Source organism: Xyrauchen texanus, chromosome 2 (genome assembly GCF_025860055.1).
Source record: "Xyrauchen texanus isolate HMW12.3.18 chromosome 2, RBS_HiC_50CHRs, whole genome shotgun sequence".
Classification (NCBI taxonomy): Eukaryota; Metazoa; Chordata; class Actinopteri; order Cypriniformes; family Catostomidae; genus Xyrauchen; species Xyrauchen texanus.
Window position 1 is genome coordinate 61,571,523 of NC_068277.1, and position 24,077 is coordinate 61,595,599.

The 24,077-nt window shown below is 47.0% G+C and overlaps 3 protein-coding genes across 3 annotated transcripts in view; all 3 read left to right on the plus strand.

The window, feature by feature from the left end:
* LOC127656003 (histone H2A-like) overlaps positions 1 to 24,077 on the plus strand; it is a 357,620-nt gene that overhangs the window by 282,389 nt on the left and 51,154 nt on the right. The gene's annotated exons all lie outside the window — the stretch shown is intronic.
* Positions 1 to 24,077, plus strand: part of LOC127655866 (uncharacterized) — a 105,666-nt gene that overhangs the window by 6,502 nt on the left and 75,087 nt on the right. Inside the window, exon 2 of the mRNA XM_052143893.1 lies at positions 13,404 to 13,428. Coding sequence (XP_051999853.1) covers positions 13,404 to 13,428 — 25 coding nt within the window. The remainder of the gene's footprint in view (positions 1 to 13,403; positions 13,429 to 24,077) is intronic.
* LOC127655896 (zinc finger BED domain-containing protein 4-like) overlaps positions 1 to 24,077 on the plus strand; it is a 93,006-nt gene that overhangs the window by 3,804 nt on the left and 65,125 nt on the right. The window lies entirely within an intron of this gene.

Here is a 24,077-nt window from a genome sequence, read left to right on the forward strand (position 1 = left end):
TAATTGGGATATATTGAATACAGCGTTAAAGGCAACAGAAGGATTGCAACATGTAGAACCTGTGGTTCCAAAATTACAGACACCTCGTCGACAATGTCCAATTTTGTGAGGCATCTGAAAATCCACAGACAGAGGTAAGTTGTTAACTAATTTACATCAGCTATGGTTCAGTAACATACATGTCTATGGCAGAACATGACAGATTACAGGCTAACAAAGTCTGCATATCGAACCGCAAACTATTGTTTTACTGCGGTCAGTAGCGTTTAACGTGTTATAGCAATTGGTGTAATGGACTAAATCTACCCAGTGTTTTATCACGCTGTTGTATGACCTCGATAAAGGAACTGCAGACATCCCAAGTCTCCCGAAAGTTCCGGGAGTCTCCCGCGTATTGATAGCGGCTCCCTGATGCCCGCAAATTAGTTAAAATCTCCCGGAATCAAGAGCGAGCGAGCAAGAGCGGTTAGACTGTGCTCCAAACCGTGTAGCGCGCATGGCAGAGAGGGAGAGAGCGAGAGACCTTGCGTGTGTGTGTGCGTGTGTGCATCAAGAAGTGCATGTAAGACAAAGAGCATCCTGATTGGCCTGTTTCGGTAAGTTAACCAATCAATTGTCAGTGTGGGCTGGCTTTTATCTCTTCTCCCGAACCTAATAGGCCCTTTTCACAATGACGTCAGATAACTTCCGCTTTTCCGCAAAGCAGGGTAAACGTACTTCCGTTTTAACTTACGCGCGCTGGGTAAAGTTACTTCAGGAAAACACAGAAGGTGATCACCGACAATACGAAAGGTAAAATTCAAATAATAATAATATTTACATATGTAGCGTTATTGGTTCTTATATTTAGATTATTTTGATGACGTTAATGATCATTTCCAGTAACTTATTGCATTCTTTAATGTGTGACTGTCGTGGAGGAGAAAGTAGAAAGTTAGCTAGCAGTTATGACTATAACCCTTGTTCCCTGAGAAGGGAACGAGACACTGCGTCGTTGAAAACGACTCTTTGGGAAACGCTCCTTAGCGTGCGCCTCTGAAGTATGAATGAAACTATTCCAATCTTGATTGGTGTTGCGTCATGACGTAACATGTGACGGCATAACCGGATGCATAAAAGTGACGCCGGCACACACACACATTAGCCTAGCGATGAAGCAAGCCGCTCTCAGGCCTTGAGGGGCGTGGCAGGACGATGCAGTGTCTCGTTCCCTTCTCAACCCGAGACGTTCCCTTCCGAGGGAACTCGCACTGCGTCGTTGAAAACGACTCTTTGGGGAACGAATGCCCACTAGGCCACGCACCGAAAAAAGGCCTGCCCTAGGGTGAAACTGAACTCAGGCACTCAGCTAGGACGAGAGCACACGTGCACCAGGCGTACTAGGGAGGTGCAGACTATAAAACCTGATGAAAGTGTGCGGGGTAGCCCAACCGGCTGCCTCACAGATCTCCTGGAGGGGTACTCCCGATAAGAGAGCCCTAGAGGACGCCATGCCTCTAGTTGAATGAGCCCTTACGGCCAAAGGTGAAGGCAAATTAGCACCTTGTAGGTCGAGATAATAGCCTGAACAATCCAATTACTAATGGTTTGTTTCGAGGCAGGGAGCCCCTTCCTAGGTGACCCAAAACACACTAACAGTTGGTCCGACCTCCTCCAGGAAGAGGACCTCTCGAGGTAACGCTCAAAGCTCTGACAGGGCAGAGCAAATGGAGCCTCTTCTTCTGCCTACACATGAGGTGGAGGATGAAATGCCTGCAGGACCGTGAGACCGTGCCGTGTTAGACGGCACCTTAGGCACATAGCCAGGTCTCGGGTGCAAAATGGCTTTAACTCCGCCAGGGGCAAACTCCAAGCAAGCTGGCGTCACTGCCAGGGCTTGAAGATCACCCACCCTCTTTAGAGAGGTAATAGCTAAGAGAAAAGCCATCTTGAACGTCATGTCCTTGGGCGAAGCTGACTGAAGGGGTTCGAAGGGGGCCAGGGATAACCCTTCGAGAACCACCGCCAGGTCCCAGGCAGGAACCCTGGACCTGGTTGCCAGTCTCGTCCTCCATGTACCACGGAGAAAACGAATGACCAGCTGGTGCCTCCCCAGAGGCCCATCACTCAGTGGTGCATGGAACACCGAAATGGCAGCCACGTACACCTTAAGTGTGGAAGGGGATAGACCCGCAGAGAAACGATCTTTAAGAAACTCCAGAACTGAAGCCACCGGGCAGTTAACTGGATCTAATTCATGTTCTCTACACCAAGTGGAGAACACATTCCACTTGAGGCCATATAATCTCCTAGTAGACGGAGCCCTAGAGCTAAGTATGGTTTCAACCACCCCCGCTGATAGACCAGCATTTAGGTACTGAACCCCCTCAGGGGCCAGACCCACAGTTTCCACAGCTCTGGACGAGGGTGGAAGACTGTGCCCCTGCCTGAGACAACAGATCCCTCCTCAGAGGATTCTGCCATGGCGGAGCTATCAGGAGTGAAATTATGTCTGAGAACCATACTGGCCGGCCACATCGGGCAACCAGAAGAAGACTGATGCCCTCTTGGCGGACCCTTTCCAGGACTCCCGGAGCAGAGCGATCGGGGAAATGCGTACAGGCTAAGCCTCGCCAAGCCTGTACCATGGCGCCCAACCCCAGTGGGGCTGGATGTGAGAGGGAGAACCAAAGTGGACAGTGGGACGCCTCGAGACGCGAATAGATCCACTTCCGATGGTCCAATTTTGTCCCACATCAACTTCACCACCTCTGGATGAAGTCTCCATTCCCCGGGCCTCAGCCCCTGCCTCGACAGGATGTCTGCTCCCTGATTCTGAACCCCCGGAATATATATTGCTCTGATAGACAGTATTTTCCCTTGGGACCAAAGAATTATCTGATGCGCCAGTCTGCACAGAGGGTGCAATCTGAGTCCTCCTTGTCGGTTCAGATAAGCTACCACTGATGTATTGTCCGAATGTACTAGGACATGGTAACCTTTGATGTCTGGAAGGAAGCTTATCAGAGCCCTGAACACAGCCAACATCTCTAGACAGTTTATGTGCCAAGAATGATGATGGTCCTGCCACAGACCCCTGGAAAAGCGGCCGTCCATGACCGCGCCCCAGCCAGTGAGGGAGGCGTCTGTCGAAACGGTTTTCTGGCGACATGACGCTCCCAACACTGGCCCTTGGGACAGGAACCAAGGTTTCTTCCATATTAGCAGAGAAGGAAGGCACCTGCGCGTTACTCTGATTATACGGAATGGATTCCCCTTGGGGGAAAACCCCTTGGTTTTCAGCCACCACTGGAGGGGCCTCATGTGTAGAAGGCCCAAAGGTACAATGTTGGATGCCGCTGCCATGAGGCCCAGCAGTCTTTGAAATTGCTTTACAGTGATGGCCTGGCCTAGCTTTAACCCGGCCACCATCGCCATAAGGGACTTCGACACGTGCAGGAGACATGCGTGCCTGCATCGTAATCGAAGTTCCACACAACGCCCAGAAACGTTGTGCACTGGGATGGTTGTAACACACTCTTTTTTGTGTTAAGTCTCAACCCCAAACTTCGAATGCGGCCAAGAACAACATCTCGATGCCGAACTGCCATTTCTCGAGACTGGGCCAGAATGAGCCAGTCGTCGATATAATTCAGTATACGGATGCCCTGAAGTCTCAGTGGAGCAAGAGCTGCATCCATACATTTGGTGAATGTGCGGGGAAATAGTGCTAGGCCGAACGGAAGAACCCGATATTGGTAAGCTTCGCCCCGAAGCTGAACCTCAGGAACCTCCTGTGACATGGAAGGATGGATACATGAAAATAGGCATCTTTTAGATCTATCGTGACAAACCAGTCCTCGGATCTGATCTGACTCACGATGACAGGAATAGTAAGCATTTTGAACCTGAACCTCCTCAGAGACTGGTTCAAAACTCTGAGATCTAAAATCGGCCTCAACCCCCCATCCTTTTTTGGAACTATAAAGTACCGGCTGTAAAAACCGGACTCCCTGTCTGAATGAGGAACACGTTCTATGGCCTCCTTCAGCAGCAGAGATTGCACTTCTTGTTCCATCACCTGAGCCTGCCCCGGAACCACTGTAGTCTGCACCACCCCAGAGAATTTGGGGAGGCGGTGCCCAAACTGCAGTCTGTACCCTGATTTTATTATATGCAGGACCCATGCAGATATGTTGGGAAGATGATTCCATGCCTCTACAAAATCTACTAAGGGAACCAGCCTCTCGAGGCTGGTCTCGGGTGTTTTTCGCGCACTGTTCTCGACCTCCTGAAGCGGGATACCGGCAGGATTTGGTCAATACAGTTCTTGTGACCACAATTGATGTGTGTTTTTATCTTTTGACGCTGAACGGCACGGTGTGCGCTCCCTGAAATTGGTGTGGCCCGGCGCCAGAGACAGCGGAAACTGACACCGATTTCCTGAGGGCTCCGCTGCGAGAACAACCTCGGTTGCTCTGCAGCGGGGGCAGCCCTCCGAGGTTCTACCACCCCGTTAGGACCTCTTCCCGAAGCCCTCCTAGCCTTAAGGACGTCCCTCAGGTCAGCCCCTGGCTGGAGGGCTTCGCTGGGAGCGCTTCCTCTGTTGCCAAGCTCCTGGAGGAGGGGCTCTAGAGGAAACGCTCTCCTTTGCTCTGCGCTGCGCGAGGAGCTGACTGAAGGCTGGGGCTGATCTGTTTACCCCACCCTACTTGATTTAGACTTGGATTTACGGGGGAGAAACTGCTTGAATGCCGCAGATTGTTTCCTCGCCTCCTGAAACCTGTCGACGACCGATGTAACGGCGTCGCCGAACAGGCCAGAGGGCGAGAGCGGGGCATCAAGCAAAAAAGCTCTGTCTTTTTCTTTTATTCCCGACAAATTTAGCCACAGATACCTCTCCGTGGTCACCATAGCTGCCATAGAGTGGCCAATAGCGCGGGCCGTCTCTTTAGTGGCCCGGAGAGACAGATCTGCGGCTCTGCGCAACTCCGCGATATCTTCAGGAGTTGGCCCCTCCCCCTCGTCTAAATCTTTCAGGAGATCGGCCTGGTACGCCTGCAAAATCGCCATTGAGTGCAGGCATGAACCAGCCCGACCTGCCGCCATGTAAGCCCTGCTTATTAATGCAGATGTATCTCTGCAGGGCTTACTAGGCAGCACCGGGGTTTTAAGGAAAGATGCCGACTCAGGAGAGAGGTAACCGGCTAAAGCCTCCTCCACACCAGGCATCTTCCCATAGCCCATATCCCGTGCCCCTAAAACATAGCTGTAATCGAATGAGAAAGTGCCGGAGCAGTCTCATTCTCATCTGCAAGATCCCGCTGCGAACCCCACGATCTCAATCGCCGCGCTGCCTCAACAGACGCGGGACCAGAACCGTGGGGAATGCGAGCCTGACCGTGCTCATCAAAGCACGCCAACCGGGAGCGCAGCACTCTCAGGGGTAGTGCTTCACAGCTTTCACAGGCAGATCCCTCGAGAGCTCCCAAACAGTTCACACACAAATCGTGCGTGTCCCTACCCGTAATAAAACGAGGGCAGGGGTGCACGCACTTCTTGAACTGTTCGGTGGCCATAATTCTTTTAAATAGGCAAACAACACCAAATAAGACAAACAATATACATAGAGCGCTTGCTGAAGAGCAAAAGCTAATGTGTGTGTGCCGGCGTCACTTTTATGCATCCGGTTATGCCGTCACATGTTACGCCATGATGCAACACCAATCAAGATTGGAATAGTTTCATTCATACTTCAGAGGCGCACGCTAAGGAGCGTTCCCCAAAGAGTCGTTTTCAACGACGCAGTGCGAGTTCCCTCGGAAGGGAACTGTTAAATCACGGTTAGCCCGTGTATTGCCACAAGTTTACTAACAAGTGTTAAATTTTTATCAAAGCTAAATGTCAAACCATTTCCATATGCTGATGTGATTTATCATTCATTTTATTCCTATGTCCATTTTTATCACATTTGTTTCGAAATTGTACACAGGCTCCATCTCTGATATAGAAATAACACGGCAATCACAGATCTTACAGTTACTTCAACCAGAAGATGGAGTAATGGCTGACAAGGGGTTCCAGATTGAGAAGATGCTGTCACAGGTGGGGGCAACGCTCATCATTACTCCACTGAAAAAATCAAATCAGCTCAGCACAGAGGACACATTGAAGACCCAGGCTATTGCCCGCTTGAGAATTTTAGTTGAGAGGGCGATACGCAGGGTGAAGGAGTACCACATTTGGGATGGGCTTGTTCCTCTTTCTATGGTAGGTTCAGTCAATCAGTTGTGGGCCATCTGTTGCCTACTCTCAAACTATCAGGGGCCTCTTGATATCAAAGGGGACAAACCCGTCTGAAGTGTTTCCTTTCTTGGGTGAGATTAATTCTTAATTAATTCTTCTACTTTTAGGTGTTTGACACTGTGTAGATATACTGTAAATACAAGTGCTTTGTAATATATTTTTAAATTTCTATGCTTTGTATGAACATAGGGGTTACTATATTTTCATGGTTATTAATAAACAATGTTGTGAAGCATTCTGTACAAAGTTTATCCAGAGTAAAATGAATTTACATCTTAACCAATAAAGAAAGAGAATATATTTAAAACTTGCCATTTTTTTTATTTACATATTTGGTAATAGCATTTATGTGCGATGAAGGAAACTAATACAAAACTTTCATAGCAGCTCAAAGCTACAAGCAAGGTTGAAAACTGGTTGAAGAGCGACCACTGCTCGATAAGACAAAGGATATTTACATACAATGCAACACTGACTTAAGTTGTAAATTGAAAAAGTATTTACAACAGGAATTACATGCATCAGATGTTCATAGAAATATTTGCATTTGAAAATTCTGCCTTAACGTAATAATACATCCATGTAGATGTTGTGATAAAAATAATCCAGCTTCTGTCGCATTGAGTTGATGATCTCCTCATCCCTAAATATTCTTTCAACTGTGAAGTCAGTGTGGGTATCTGTTATAAAATCACACCACTGAAGTCCGCTTATGGCCAGCTGGCCTTGAACCTGATAGTAATATTTGTGGCTTTTCTTAAGGCAAGCCTGGCCTCGAACTGTGATCAGGTGTTTAACTTGAGCAACATCTTCAACATCACAACTCTTAACCTCTGCCAACCCAAATGGTGGTGTTTCTCTGGGGTTGAAAACTTTGGCATCAGGGCTGGCTGCAAGGTGAGGTGCATCAGGGTGGATGAGGACCCCACACTGCGTCACAGTGACATCACAGAAATCAGAATATTGCCTTAGTATGTCAGGCTCCAGGTCCAGCCCTCTTTTCATAGCTGCTGTCTGAGGAGTTCCTCAGAATGCGAGCAGCTAAGGATTTTGCAGTTGACTCTCCACGGACATGACATATCTCACCAAATCTGCTGGCTGTAAGTCGGGGTTTGCGTACCTGGGTCCACAGCTGGCATTCTGACTGCAGTCGTGTTTCTGCCTCAATAGCAGCAGAGATCGAATCGTTACCTAACGTAACCTCGGTTCTCTCTAGACGAGGGAACGAGTATTGCGTAAGCTAGCTTACGCTATGGGAAAGATGAATCTTTTCTGAGATATTGAAGCCAAAAAATTATCCTTAATTTTGTATCATTTGTCAACGCAGTGCAGCAACTGCAGACCTTGAGCGGGCTAGCTAGCGAGCTCATTGGTTGCTCTGCGGCAACTGCTGCAGCCTATAGATCGAACTTGGCGAACTCGCGTCCAATGAGAGGCGTCCGGCGCTACTGCATCAAAGCCCACCAAAATGGGCGTGGCTAGAGTGCATATAAGCGTAGTTCGTGAGGCTGGAACCCTGGTTTTCATTGAATGAAGCGAAAGTCGCCGTGGCGCGAAAGCACGGCCGCTATGCAATACTCGTTCCTCGTCTAGAGAGAACCGAGGTTACGTTAGGTAACCGATTCGTTCTCTTCACGAGAGGTTCTCTCGTATTGCGTAAGTAGCTTACACTCACGGGAACCCATTGTCAACGGCGCGCGCCAAGCATCCACTGCATGAGCCCCGGGGTGGGGGACCCGGGAGCCCTTGTGAGTGGGGAAATAATATTTGGCCGGCAAGAGTGCGGGCCAGTGTGTGTGTAATACATAAGCACATTGTGGGAAGGGAACGACAGAGTGGCGGTGCCGGTCTGTGTGGAATGAGTCCCATCAGTGCAGCTCACCAGGGGAGCTGTAGCGTATTAAACCGCTAGTAGTTTTGCCTGCAGGGCAGGCACTTCCAGATTGTAAAATCTGACAAAGGTGGAGGGGGAAGCCCAGCCCGCTGCCACACATATGTCGTGAATGGAAATCCTGCTGGACCATGCGCACGATGAGGCCATGCCTCTAGTGGAGTGAGCCCTAATGCCCAACGGGCATGGCAGGTCTTTTGACGCGTATGCGGCAGCAATAGCGTCCACTATCCATCTAGACAGTGTCTGTTTCGAGGCGGCGAGACCTTTGGTGCACCCTCCGAATGAAACGAAAAGCTGCTCAGAGTGTCTGAAAGAGGCGGAGCGCAGTATACAATCTCGGTGCTCTGACTAGGCAAAGGAGATTGGCGTCGTGTTAAGCTATCGGATGCTGGCAGCGCCGATAGGAAATGACCTGTGCTCTGAAAGGAGTACCGATCACCTTGGGAACATAGCCGTGTCTAGGCTTTAAAATTACCTTGGAGTCACTTGGTCCAAACTCAAGACACGCAGCGCTGACAGACAGCACGTGAAGGTCTCCCACACGTTTGACTGATGACAGGGCAGTCAGAAAACGGTTTTGAGTGAAAGGTATTTCAAATCCATGGATTGAAGCGGTTCGAAAGGGGGCTTTCATAGTTTCGAGAACTATAGAAAGATCCCAGACAGGAACCGATGGGGGCGCGGGGGTTCATCCTTCTAGCTCCCCTGAGGAAGCGGATGACCAGCTCGTTTTTCCCAGTGACTGGCCGTGCAGGGGTTCAGCGAACGCCGCAACGGCCGCCACATACACTTTGAGCGTGGATGGGGATCTGCCCTTATCCAGCAGCTCTTTGTAAAAACACGAGCAGCGACGACACCCCACATGTCCGTGGGTCCAGGTCTCTGTCGGTGCACCATTTTGAAAACACAGACCATTTTGACGCATAGAGTCTTCTCGTGGAAGGGGCTCTAGCGTGTATGATGGTGTTTATTACCCCTTCTGGCAGAGCGACGGGTAGTCATTGATCACCCAGCGTGCAGCGCCCAGCTCTGGGTGGGGATGCCAGATCGTGCCGCGAGCTTGAGAGAGGAGATCTGCTCTCACTGGGATGGGCCACGGCGCTGTCAATGACAGCTGCGTAAGCTCCGGGAACCATGTCTGATTCTCCCAACGCGGGCTATGAGGAGCACCGAGTGACGCTGCTTCCCTGGTCCTCTGCATTACCTGTGGCAATCGCGAGACGGGAGGGAAGGCGTAAAGCGGGCGGTTGGGCCAGTCCTGGGCCAGCGTGCCCTCGCTTCGAGAAAAATATTGGGCAGTGAGAGTTCTCTTCTGACACAAAGAGGTCTATCTCTGCTCTGCCGAATATGCGCCATAACTTCTGGACTGCTTGAGCGTGCAGGGACCATTCCCCTGGGGGAATATTGTCTCTGGACAGTCTGTCTGGGCCGTCGTTCAGGTGGCCTGGCACGTGCGTTGCCCTCAGCGAGCACAGGTGGCACTGGGACCAACTCCGTATGCGCTTCGTGAGATGGAAGAGGTTCCTGGATCTGACACCACCCTGACGGTTTAGGTAGGATACCACAGATCTGTTGTCCGAACGGACCAGGACGTGGTGACCCTGAATGACCGGAGAAAGCGCTGCGCGTACTCGACCGCTATCATTTCCAGACAATTTATGTGAAGGAGCTTTTCCTGAACTGAACATAGGCCAAAAAACCGAGAGCCCTCGCGAGACCGCGCTCCAACCCGTGTTGGACGCCGCCTGTCGAGATGACTTTTCGGCGAGATACAGCTCCCATCGTCACTCCCCGCTGATACCATTCGGCCACTGTCCAGGGCTGCAGAGCTGAAATACAGGTCTGAGTCACCTTGATCGGCTGGCGGCCTGTGGCCCAGGCCCGGCGAGACGCGCAGGTGTTTAGCCAATGCTGAAGCGGGCGCATGCGCAGTAAACCCAGCTGAAGTACTGCTGCGGCTGAGGCCATGTAACCTAGCACTCTCTGAAATTTTTTCAGAGGCGTGAGGCTGTTCATCTGAAAGGACGCGGCTAGTCGCTGAACACGGCTAGTCGCTGAGACCCAAACTGTTCAGATGGCTGAGGAGAACTGTTCTGTGAGACAGAGGCTCCGTACGTGACTGTGCCATAATCAGCCAGTCGTCCAAATAGTTCAGAATTCACAAGCCCTGACTCCGCAGGGGTGCGAGCGCCGCATCCATGCACTTCGTGAAAGTACGGGGTGCTAAAGACAGGCCGAACGGAAGGACGGTGTATTGATAAACCTGGCCGTCGAAGGCGAATCTCAAGAATGGCCTGTGACGGGGATTTATCTGAATCTGAAAATAGGCATCTTTCAGATCGAGAGAGATAAACCAGTCCCCCTAGCGCGTATGTGCAAGGAGTTTCCTGATTGTAAGCATTTTGAACGGTCTTTTTGCAAGCACCTTGTTCAAAACCCTGAGATCTAATATTGGTCTGAGGCCGCCGTCTTTCTTGGGAACAAGAAAATAACGGCTGTAAAACCCCGACTCGCTCACTTTCTCTATGGCCCTTTTGCACAGAAGGTTTGCTATTTCTGAACGAAGCATGCAGGCTGCTTCCGTGTTCACAACAGTTTCGAGCCGCGCTCTGAATCGGGGAGGGCGGCGATCGAACTGTAGCAAATAGCCCTGTTTTATTGTGCTTAACACCAATTTGGATATCCTGGGATAGCTTCCCACGCTTTGAAGCGTAACGCTAGAGGGTGAATGACCAAATCGCCCTGATTGCCGCACACAGCGTGCTGAACAGAATGTGTGAGCGCGCTTACTGTGCTTATGCATGACTGCTCGCAGACAGCAGTGACAGGCTGTTCTGTGAGTGACTTCCCGATTGAGGTGAATGGGGAAAGAGTCACATCTGTTAAGTGATGCGCGAGCATAGTCACAGGCACGGGACTTACATACAGAGAAGTGTTTGCTGGCCGTGTGACAGAGCGGGCAGAGAATGGGCGCATGACGTATTCAGCGAGCCGTTTATTGACTCTAACACTCGAGCCGGTTGTGTCTGCTTTATGTGTGTGGGCTCTTATCGGACACGGAAGTGTAATGCTTGTGTGTAGAGGTGAACACTGGATTGTGGGCACATTTTCTACACAAGGCTGGTCGTGTGACAGAGCTGCCAGAGAAGGGCGCCGCACGGATTCGTGGGCTAATTTATTGACTCTAACACTCGAGCGGGCTGTGTCCGCTTTATGTGAGTGGGCTCTGATAGGAACACGGGAAGTGTAATGCTTGTGTGTAGGGGTGAACACTGGATTGTGGGCACATTTTCTACACATAAGGCATGTTTGCTCTTTACAAGATTTCTTTGGATCGCCGTGAAAACGGCGTTTGAGTGCAGGCAAGCGGGCAGTATCACCGGCTTGTTGGCTGCTGAATCCACCACTGCAGTAGCCTGAGAGAAGGGGACTGACAGAGGGTGAAGCTTTGACGGCTGTCCGGCTGCGGCGGGACTGAGCCGTCGTTTTCTCAACAAAGCTAGGAGGACTTCGGTTGCCGCGGAACTCACCGTGGAACCGAAGAGACCGGACGGAGAGAGCGGCGCATTGTCCGTCGCGCTCCTTAGATCTGAAACAGCCTCTGGGTGTCCGCCTTTCTCATCCCATTCTCGAAGGAGGTCCGCTTGGAGGATCTGTAAGACGGCCATGGAATGCAGAGCAGATGCGGCTTGGCCGGCGGTGGCATAGGCGCGGCCAACACAGGCGGAAGTAGTTCTGCAGGCCTAGACGGGAGCACCGGTTTAGACCGCCATCTCGCGGAGGGTGGGCAAAGGTGTGCTGCTACCGAATCCTCTGGATTCCTGGGCCGAGGAGGAGGCTTGGGAGCCTGACCACTCCTCGCTGTCCGAAGCCATGATGGAACAGCAACCCTTATCCTCCGCCTTGTCATCCCAGATGGCAGCAGTGCGGCCGCTGGGCGGCCGCTGGGCGGCAACTGCGCGTCCCGGGGGGCGGGGAGGGTGAAAGCGAGACTCGAGGGAGAGGCTCCGGCGAGGCAGTCGCTTCTAACACCGGTTCCGGCAGCCTTTGGGAGCGGCGCTTCTTATTGCGCGGCGAAACGAACGAAAGGTGGTCTTTAAAAAGACGCTCGATACTCTTTTTGTGAAGTTCGCTGAGGAACTTAGCTTGCTCTAAAAAGGATACGTCGCCGGATGGCGTAGCTCGCAGGATGGCTGAAGGTGGCGAAGACGGCTGGCTTCTTCGAGCGCTGTCCAAGCTTGCTAAATGCCCCTCGAATGGCGACGCGGCTTCCAGTTCAGAGATGCAAAGAGCTTCGCTGAAGAGATGACATCAGGGTTCCAGCCTACGAACTACGCTTATATGCACTCTAGCCACGCCCATTTTGGACGCGAGTCCGGAGCGCGCGGACGCCTCTCATTGGACGCGAGTTCGCCCAAGTTCGTCTATAGGCTGCAGCAGTTGCCGCAGAGCAACCAATGAGCTCGCTAGCTAGCCCGCTCAAGGTCTGCAGTTGCTGCACTGCGTTGACAAATGATACAAAATTAAGGATAATTTTTTGGCTTCAATATCTCAGAAAAGATTAATCTTTCCCGTAGCGTAAGCTAGCTTACGCAATACGAGAGAACCTCTCGTAAGAGAACTCCCTTGACACTTTAAGGCTCTCTAAGTGGCATTGTTGCTTGTAGTTAGGCTCAAATTGTATGTGAAATTTAAAATTGTGACCTTCAATAGGCAACAGAGGAAATCCAGGGGCACCAGGGTGTTTAATAATGTCTCTACTTATCTCAGGAGGGCACTGGTAAGAGAGCAAAGACCCAAATGGCACCGGGCCAAATTTAGAGTCCACAAAATTAAGGGCCTCAAGCCTGTGGAGCAATTTGCAAATGCCTGGTTGTGGGCGTTTGTCTTGCAGTTTCTCAACACTGGCAAGGATGTGAGGATCTGGAAGAGGACCTGACAAAAAAGTGAGATGTATATTTTAATAAACATGAAAATGTTTTGAGCTGCCCCAAACCCTATATACTAATCATTGTTCTGTTATACATTAAAATATATAGACAGGTGTTAATTCAGACTTGCCACCATATGCTCTGTACAGTGTACATTTCACACCAGTTCGGGCATGATCCTTGGACTTCGGTACTGGTTTACACACTACCATGTCATTTGTTGCCTCAGGAGCAATTCCCTGTAATATATTGATGATAAATAATTAATGGACATAGTCATTACAAAATTATAGTCCAACATCATTAAATGTAATAAATGTTAACGTATTACATGTGTCCTAGGCCGGTGCCAGGTCTGCAGTGAGCTGGTGCATGACAGTGGCAATGGCACTGTCTTGAAGCCCATGGTACAGTAGTGAGCACTTTGAAACAATAATGCCACAATGTGGTTGCACAGTGCTTTCCCAGCAGAGCAGGTACATGACATGCATTTCAGTACCACAGGAACCTCTTTAGCATGAAATGTAACCTGATAAGAGAAACATGAAAATAAGTCTTTCCTGCTCAACAATTTTACATTTCATTGGAGTAATTGAACAAACTTAAGGTTTTAAAGTAAGTCCATGAACTTTGAACACCTACTTTATTTTAACATCACACAGCATATTTCTCAGTCTTATTGTCCTCAAACAACCCTCTTCTGTTTTTTAAATGTAAGGTTGTCATCTAGATTTTGGTGCACCACACTCATTGACATCAGGCTGAGAAACACACTGAACCACAATGGAACTTTGTGGGATAACGTTACTGCAAAGTGTCTGCAACCGCAGCAGAACATGAAAATCAGAAAAACCTGAAGGTGATGAGCCTCCTCATTTTTCCTCATGGACCTGTGACAACGCCCTCTCACTGTCACCTCATCGACAACTACATTCGAAACTATTCCAATGCAATGTTTTGGTGAAAGGGCACAACATTAACCATGAATGCGTTACTGACTTTTATCTAACAATACACAATCTGTAGCTAACATCAGTAATAAACATGATTGCAACAAGAGTTTACAGGTCTGTATTACAGTAAATTAATAAAGAATATGGACTTTCACTGCAGGAGAGAAAGCTAACAACTATCGTTATCCTAACTCCGCTAACGTAATTTGGGCGGGACAATACAAAATGCTTACCTTCATAGGCAAACGGGTACTGCTCAATGAAGAATTTGTATCCTTTGTCAAGTTTGGAACGTGTTGTAAGTGAAAATTTGTCCGCAAATCGCTGTACATCATCTAGATGTATTTTTGGCAGGTGTCGAAGGGACTGGGTAAACTCCATAGCGTTCCACTATGCTGGCGGAAGTAAACGTACACTGCTTTGAGTCAGAACGGAAGTTGCGTGACATCATGTGAAAAGGGCCTATACAGTGCCCGCACTGGGGGCAGAGACAGACAATACATCCATACAATGTTACATATAATAATTTAAAACACTTCCCTTGTCCTGGGTCGGCAAGACCCCTCCCTGGGTATGAAGTGCAGGAGCGGGTGATTCCAGCGGGCGCAAAGTCACACCAGGATAATAATCAGTCCATGTCCTTTGGCGGATTCTGATACCAATAAAGTCCACTGTCATGCACAATAGCCCTATTACAGCAGGTAACATTATAACATTAGTCGTGATGTGTTCTTTTCGGAGATTCCGGTGACGCTAAAATAACGGCGACCCTAACTCAGCTTCCTCACGCATCTCCCACGCTGGGATCCCCTCACCCAGACCATCAAATTACATGTCATGAGTTCACAATCACACCACAGCTATCTGGCACCATCTTCTGTTTAAATCTGGGGTTCATGATGCACCGCGACCAACTCAAAATACCTTATAAAACACATTTTATTCATGGCTCTTTTATATAATTCTCAACAGAAAAATACACTTCCCTTAGACTAGACAACAATTGATCTCATTTTGCTTCCATATATTTAACGAATTATATTTTGTCTTGTGATTTAACTCAATAGTTGTTTTTAATTAGACTATTATTGATTGTTTTTATTTATTTTAGTAGACGAACAGATATTTATTAAACCCGATATGCAATACAAAACATTAATTGAGTTAACGATTTCTTGAATGTGTGTTTAGTTAAAAACTATTTTTGAACTGAATAAAACAACATTGGTATGTTTGATCTAGGCTTGAATAATTGCCTTAACAGTTTAAAAACATTTCCTAAGAGGTGACATTTTTAAAGCCAGGAATATATAAAAAATGCCTGTAATGGTTTTAAGCTATGAACAGGTGACAGCTTCTGTTTAATTCATGGCGTGAAAAGATCTCACGAGCTCTCCACCAGATGGAGCGCTAAATAACCTGTCTCCCGTATCTAACAGTGAGCAGACGCCGTCTTGTTTAAACTTTAAAAAACACGATTCCCACAGGGTCATCACATTACGCGTCGTGACACAAACTCAAAACGCTTTATCAATTTAACACATGTTACTGTTTTAAATTATTATTTAAAAACACATACACACACACACACACACACACACACACACACACACACACACACATACACACTGGATGCAAAGGTCAAAGGTGAACCAATTACATCATCAATCATTTTTTGACACAACTTGCATAATACATACTACTTAACTTCATGTTCATGTGTCTATTCTGTGTGCCGTTGATGCTAACTATGTTTTACCCTTTCTGTTGTCAGCATTGTGTAAGTCATTTCAATAACTCATTCTGGAACCAGTCTCTCACCATTGCAGATTGCTGATGATTTATTGAAGATGCTTATATTGCAGGAGAAAATAGACTGAGAAATACTAGTATGTAGGCTGTTATATGATTGGCCCTCCTACTATCATGAATGCTGGTAATCATTACCTAATTGACATATCAATTGTGGATTCAAATTTCTCTTGATACGTTGATTTCAGTCATATATGACTAATTGGGTGTTTGATTCTCCAACTGCCATCCATGGGTTCAATACCTATGTCTAAATTGTTCTGAGGGTCTAAATTTAAATCCAGCATCTAACTGCTAATTCGTTGATGTAAAGGTTAAATATTAAAAAAATTATGTAATGGCAAAGAAAGAGTTACATATTGGATTGGTTACTCCCATACATTTTCCAAAGACTACCCTCACTTTAAAGAAAAATATTAATGAGTGCTACATAGAGGTAATTAAGTGTCTATTTCTATTTTGAGTTAAATCCATGAAAATAAAATTTTAGAGGTACCGTAATTTCCAGACTATTGAGCGCACCTGAATATAAGCCGCACCCACTGATTTTTAAATAAAATATTATTTTGAACATAAATAAGCCGCACCTGTCTATAAGCGCAGGTGCCTACCGGTACATTGAAACAAATGAACTTTACTCAGGCTTTAACGAAACACGACTTGTAACAAAAATAAACAGGCTTTAACGAAACACGGTGTGGCAGCGGGCGTGGTCAAGCGCCGTCCGGGAGAAAAGCGGTAAGACGCTTACACCTGAGCTAAATTATGTCTAACACCGGTGTCTAATTTCAGTAAGCATGGGGAGAGCGGCATAAAAGGCAGCAGCCACAGAGCTGAGAGAGTGACACACGTCAGTCTAGTGTTGGCGCATAGAAGAATTGAGAAACTTTATAAAATTGATTGTAAACATTGCTGTGGCCATTAAAAGCCTTACCTGGAGCGTCAAGTGCCCTGCTGAAAACTGTCACACTGGTGCCCGTGTGACAGTTTTCCCAAGAAGGACACGTGAAGCAGGGCACTTGAAATTAGACACCGGTGTTAGACATAATTTAGCGCAGGTGTAAGCACCCTTACAGCTTTTCTCTCCCGGACGGGCGCTTGACCACGCCCCCGCTGCCACACACGGCTTGTAATAAAACATTTGCAGTAAACAGTAGCCTACCAAGAAAGTAATTGGTCACTATCTTCCTCGTCCTGTGCACTGAAACCACTGAAGTCATCTCCTTCGGTGTCGGAGTTGAATAGCCTCAGATTTAGTTGTCTTTTTGCACTGAGTCAATTCCTCACGCTGCTGTTTCCAACGTGTTATCATCGACTCATTAAGACCAATCTCCCGTGCAGCAGCTCTGTTTCCTTTTCAACAGCCAGATCAATCGCCTTCAGCTTGAAAGCTGCATCATATGAGTTTCTCCATGTCTTTGCCATGGTGAGGGTGACAAAATTACTACCGTAATCAGAACGATGGGAAGTTTGTGCGCGCTCGATTTAATCTAAACAGTAAACAAAAAAGTTGTTTGACCTTAACCCGTTCGGCAATTTCATTGGTCTAATGAAAGCTTCATGCCGCAAAAAAACTGAGCACGTCACAGAATGTTTTTTCTTTTTTTTTTAATAAAATTTGAAAGCGGGAAAAATCCATATATTAGCCGCGTCATTGTATAAGCCGCGAGGTTCAAAGCGTGGGAAAAAAGTTGGGGCTTATAGTCCGGAGATTACGGTATACAGTTTCTGCACAGTGACATCTGTCTCTGCTATTTAACTAAATGATTTGTCAGGAAATGCTGATAATTATAAGAGGATAATAACTGAAAAATCATATTGTTAAATGATGCTGAACATTAGGATATAGAAGAATGCGACTTGTGAGAAATTAAAAGGATATCATGTGTTTTACTGATCAATTATTGTAAAACACAAGAGATGTGTCTGAAATTCCATTGTGCCTCATTACTACTTTATTTTGTTTAAAATCTTTAATTTCTTTTCTGTTAGTTTAAAAAGGTGATTTATGTTGTTTCATTAGACATAATAAAAGTTCCTTCTGAGAAAGAGTAAGAAAAGGGAGAAAGTAATCAAAGAAGTTTATTGACTTAAAAAAACAAAAATGTACATTTCTAAATGGTCTGAATACAGATGCACATGGTTTTCATTGCGCGAGGCGGGAAGAGATAAGAGAAGTAGAAAGTAGAAATTGGGAAGGGATAAGAAAAGTAGAAATTCTAGAAGGTTTCTTGAAGATGATTTAAAATGGGAAAGGTTGAAAGCAGTTAATATAATGAAATATATTTCATTATATTATTTCATTAAATTACAATTATCACTATTCTCACTGTTGTAGAATTACATAAATGTGTTATTGTGAGATTCTAAAATGCGGAAAAAAAGGAATAACTGTAACAACAGTGTGAAGGAGTGGAATCTCCCCCTCCAAATTCTGTCCCTCTCACTCTCAGTTTAAGTTTTTGAAGTGGGCTAAAGGCATATTTCTTAATTTTTTTAATTTCTTGTGATTTAATACAATTTTATATGGAAAATGATGTGATTTGACAATAATGTTAGATACAGTGATATGAAGGAAAGGTTCAAACAGCTTTCTTCATCGTGATTTTATATATGCAGAGGGCTATTTGAAGTGAAGTGTTCATACTAAAGATAAGAGATTTGGTTGAATGTACATCTGGAAGAATAAATTTAGGTTCTAAAACTACCTAGAAACTATAATTGAATTAAAGTGATGTTTTAAATTAAGCTTCCTAGAAGCTTGACAGAGGTTACCCTGTATTTTGTTTTGTTCTGATGGTTAGTCTTCACCAAGAGACAAGGTCTTTTGAGACATTTGTGACATTTGACAAAAAATAACAACTTGAATGGACATTATTGAACTGTAAATGAGTTCAATTGTAGCATTTTACCGTTAATTTGGACAATTTCAATAGATTGTTGAACTTTGAATAATGCTTTGTAAATGTAACCATATTATGAACTGTCTCCATGTTTGAGCAGTTGTAGCTGGTTCCATTGGCTGTGACGGTTCTCAGGTGATACTCCCTGAAACAAAAGAAATGTCTGTTTACTGATACCAAATTATTAAAGATTGGATAATAGGACTGAGCGGTATCGAGACCAGAGACAAGAGATGATAACCCAATGACGGGTAAAATTCTCCAGTGGCAAGAGGTGAAGACCCAATGATGGGTAAAGAACTCTCCAACTGCAAAATGAGAGCGACCTAAGACAGGGTTTTCACCGCCCTGGAAACTTGCCCAAGAAGGGTGAAATGGGTTTAAGTAAGTGGATGGATGCTTTTAGGTTAGAAGCATCAAAAGGGAGGTCTAGAAGAAACCTGCCCGAAGTTGTGAGTTCCACTCAACCTGACTGTGTTTTAATAACCACTTTATTAGAAGTGGTTATTAAAAGAAGATGAATTATAGATTGATTTTGGGGGTAAAGTTTTGAGAACTGTTGCATACAAAGAGGAGCCTAAATTATTAAAGAAGTATTAAGCAAACCTGGGATTGTTTGTATAATGAAGAATTAAGATTGAAAAACATTTTTACTCATGCTTGAGTAAACTCATGTACATTTTAATATAATGTTTGAAATAACAACATTGTGGAAGGAATAATATTCTGTTGTGTGTTACCATCGGTAAAATCATTCTTGATTCGAGCAACAGTGAAGCAGATGACATTGATCAATGTTAATGGCCCAATGCAATGGCAACTAATCTGGATGGACAGAAAGACCAAATTGGGAGGAAATTCATCCAATGAATATATAAGAAGATATGAAGAACCATGTCCTGGGTGTAAGTGCTAGCTAACCTCTCCCCAAAGGTTGACCCTCTAGGATGCGCAACATATCTGGGTTGAAGACATCTACACTACAAGCAATAATTCTTAAAATGATGATGAATATTTTGTTTGATACACTCTACATATCTGAGACAACCAAAAATATGACTCATGACTGCTGAGAAAATATATGGTGAGGCTCTTCCACAGGTGTCTCCTGTCCATTTCTTAAAATAATTAGACTGGGGTCAAAGAATAGGATGATGGATTATTATGACACGTTTGATGTGTATTAGCCCTACCTTGTTAGAGGACATGTATATAAGTGAACCAAAACCCAGAGATGAGTTAGTTGTTCTGCAGGCAACTCGGCTTTATTGTATGATAATGAAGTATTTCTTCTGAAATCAAAATCCCTAAGACTTTGAGTGATTTTTCACAAATTGAGCAGAAACCACTACATTCCCTGATAAAAGCGGAACGAGACGCTGCCCTGATTTAGCGCTTTGGGAACGTCATTAGGAGTGACCAGCTGTGAATATGTGTGCAACATGTCAATGAAATTGAGCAGAAGTTTAGCCTCTGCTGGTGACATCATTGGATGCACCTGTAGCAGGTCTATAAACAGATGCGTCACAGGTGCATCATCAGGTATATTGTCTGAAGAGCAGTCCTGGGGCATCCCAGTGCGGCAATGAAGCACAGCATCTCATTCCGCTTTTATCAGGGAACAGGGGTGATAAAAGCGGAATGAGATGCTGTGCTTCATTGCCGCACTGGGATGCCCCAGGACTGCTCTTCAGACAAGAAGAGCAGTCTTGACTGTAACGTCTCAGGTTACAGTCAAGTAACCTGAGACGTTCCCTGTCAAAAAGCTACATTTTGATGCTGCGCTAATTTAGCGCTTTGGGAACGAGAATACCCACCCACCACACTGTGGATGTCCGGACCCCTTACAGTTGCGTAGTTGTGCTCACAAGAGCGCGAGAGGTTTCAGACATGAGCTTGTGATGTTGACTCAAGGACATAAGAACCCGGAGTGGCAGGAACAACCAAACTATAAATTCACCCCGCCCCCCGTTGCGGCCCCCATGGAAAACAAATAGTTGCCCTGACTTACGCCAATGGCTAGTGCGGTGGACATAAGTCTGAAGGGCACGGACTGGACAAAGTCCATGAAGTCTTTCCTTCTCCGGCGTTGTAAACGGCGGGGAGCAGAAAGCTTCAAGAGAGACTGAATGTACAGTCGAGAAAGGAACCTTAGGCCGGTAGTCAGGATGAGGGTACAAAATTGCATTAGCCATTGCTGGGCCAAAATCTAAGCAGGCTGGCAAGACAGACAGAGCCTGTAGATCCAAAATTCTTTTTAGAGAAGTAATTGCCATAAGAAAAACCATCTTGAGAGTCAGAAGTTTATCAGACGCTGACTATAGAGGTTCGAAGGGGGTCTCAACCACACCCTCAAGGACTATTGCTAAGTCCCATGCAGGAATTCTGGTCCTAGCAGGAGGTCTTAGTCGCATGGCTCCACGAATGAAGCGAGTGAGCAGAGGATGTCTCCCTAATGGCACCCCGTCAATCAAGGCGTGTCAAGCCAATAGAGTGACCGCGTAAACTCTGAGCGGCAGGGCACGTGCCTGCTGACAATTTTTCCTGCAGAAAGTCCAGAACTGAAGCAATCTGGCAGTTAACTGGATCTGCATAATGTGCACTGCATCAACTTTCAAAGACACCCCATTTATTGGTGTAACTTTTACTAGTAGAAGGAGGCCTAGCACTTAGAATGTCTCGATATCTTCAGGAGATAGCCCAGTGTCCCTCAGTTGGTACCCTTCATGAGCCAAACATGAATACTGGAGACTGTGCTGTATGGTTCCACAGCTCGGACCGGGGATGAAATATTGTCCCCTGCGCTTGAGACAGAAGGTCCATTCTGTCTGGAATCGCCCAAGGATAGCCATCGAGGAGAGAAATTATCTCCGAGAATCATACCCTGTCCTGGCAAGACCCTTGCTGGCAAACTCTGGCCAAGACTCCCGGGAGCAGAGAAACTGGGGGAAATGCATACAGGCGCATTCTGGGCCATGTATGCGCTAAATCAGCGCAGCATCAAAGTGTAACTTTTTTACAGAGAACAGAATTATTTCTCTGTGCTCATGCTTCCAAAAAGTGATGCTTAAAAACAAAATTTTAACAAAGAAAATTAAAATTTAACAAAAAGTATACATCCAACCTAATAAAAGTAAATAACTATGCCTGAAAACTATTTAATCAGCAAGGTTTGTACAAATATGTTTATATTATATAGAGCTTTACAAGCATCTAGTGGTAAAACTAGAGTATTACATGTCATTTTCTTAATTTCTTTCCATCAGATGGCACTAATCTGCCTTCATTCATAGGATTGTAAAATAGTTTCCCCGTCTGTCGCTCACTTCAACGTTGTGTCGGAGAAGCGACACTAGGGGTCTTTCTTGAGCACCGGATATGCCTCTGATATGAAAACAGGCCAATTAGAAGTTGGCAGACAGTATTTGCATATTCCGCCCCCGGATATAAGGGTATAAAGGCAAGGAAATACGTGGAGTTCATTCAGAAATTTTCTTCTGAGTCGATGGTCGTGTATGCGGTCAGCTGCGAGTTACACACCCGTTCCTGTTCCTCTGACGCTGCCTGCTGTTGGATCTACGGCGCACTACAGCGGCTTTCTCCTTCTCTGCACAGCAGTGCAGTTTGCCCCTGGGCACTTCGACAGCGCAGTTTAGAGTTATTTTCTCTAAAAGAGCAAATACAAAGCTGGCATTGAACGTCCTTTTCAGGACATGTCTTTTTAAAGACGTTTTTCTGCCTCTGTGTATTTTCGGTGTAGTTTCTAGTTTCAGTGCGAGAATCATTGCGGTCGCGGCTTTCTTCTGTCATGAGAGAAAGTCACTTCAGCCGCACTCCGCGCCTCGCCTCTTTCCCATGGGATTGGGGCAGGCGCCGCGGGCGATGAAGGCGATTTGGGGACAATGACGGGCTCTGTTCACCGGGTAAATCCCCTCGAACCACCCGCCTCCCCGGCACGCTTGCTGGCTTCCGTCCGAGCTCAGTATGAGCGATTTCTCTCCAATGGGTTATGTTCTCAGTGCGAGAACATAGCTGTGGCAGCATTGCAGCTGATTGATAGCTGTGGCTTTCTTTTGTCCTCAGCGGTGAAGAAGCAGACGGAGGCCATTTTACACATCCTGCCCTGCCGCAAATGCCCCTGCCCCGTCTGCTCGCCGAGGGCGTCCTCCTGCGGCTTCAAAAAAAATGCTGCTCCGCCTCAAACAAGAGTGGGCCCAGCTCTCGGGCCCAGCTCTCAGCCCCAGCATCGAGCACCCCACAGGAAGCGCACACACCCCCATCTCACGGAGCCTTTCGAGGACCCGGAAGGCTCCCAAGCGTTCCAGAGACGGACGACCGAGAGATCGAGACGTTTGCTCCAGAGTTGGTAAACAGACCACTCCGTCCCCCGGTGGAGGGCCGGGAAGAGAAACCTTCAGTTAAAGGTACTTTCTTTTTGCACGTTTTTTACTAACAGAGCAATTTCCTCTTTCTGGGTCACCTGGCCTGCAGATGTTGTTCTCACGGCACTCTGCCACCACAACTCAAAAGACCCGGCATGCTGGACGCGGACCCTCCTCCCTCAGCCCCACGACTGTTCCCCGGCCGGGTGTGCGGAGCAAGGTAAGTGCTTCGAGTCCTTTCTCAGCACTAGAGCCTCGGGACGTGTCCTCGCCTCCCGACACCGTAATACCTGCTCCGCCCCGCTGCGAAGCCCCGCCGGGTACGTCAAAAGTTATTGTCCCCTTAGTGCCCCCAGCACGGAGCTTGGATGCGTGTCTTTCACTTACCAATCCGCCACGCTGGCTGGCCAGGTCCCCGACTCGGTTACGCAATTCAGTTTGCCAGGACTCCGCCCCCTTCGTGGGCGTCCGCTTTACCGCAGTACACGGCAAATAAGCCAAATCCCTGCGTGTGGAAATTGTCTATTACTTAAAGACGCGATAGAGCCTGTCCCTCCAACCGAGATGAAGATGGGTCCCTACAGCCCTTACTTCATCATACCAAAGGAAGCGCGGCAGCTTATGACCGATCTTGAACTTATGAGTTTTCAACTAGGCTTTGCAAAAACTCCCGTTCAAAAATGCTCATGCAAGAACACATTTAAAAGTTGCGTTCGGCAGCTAGATTGGTTCGCAGTGGTAGACCTGATGCGCATGCGCCCTTGGCACCAAGCATGTCGTGGTACACAACGCTTCAGCCAGCACTGAACAGATCTCATGTGTATGAGACCTAATGGAATGCTGCCACCATAACGGTTTGACGGTGCACCGCCGGCGGCAGCTGCCTTTGTTCGACCTTCCGCGGGGCGTCGGAGGCA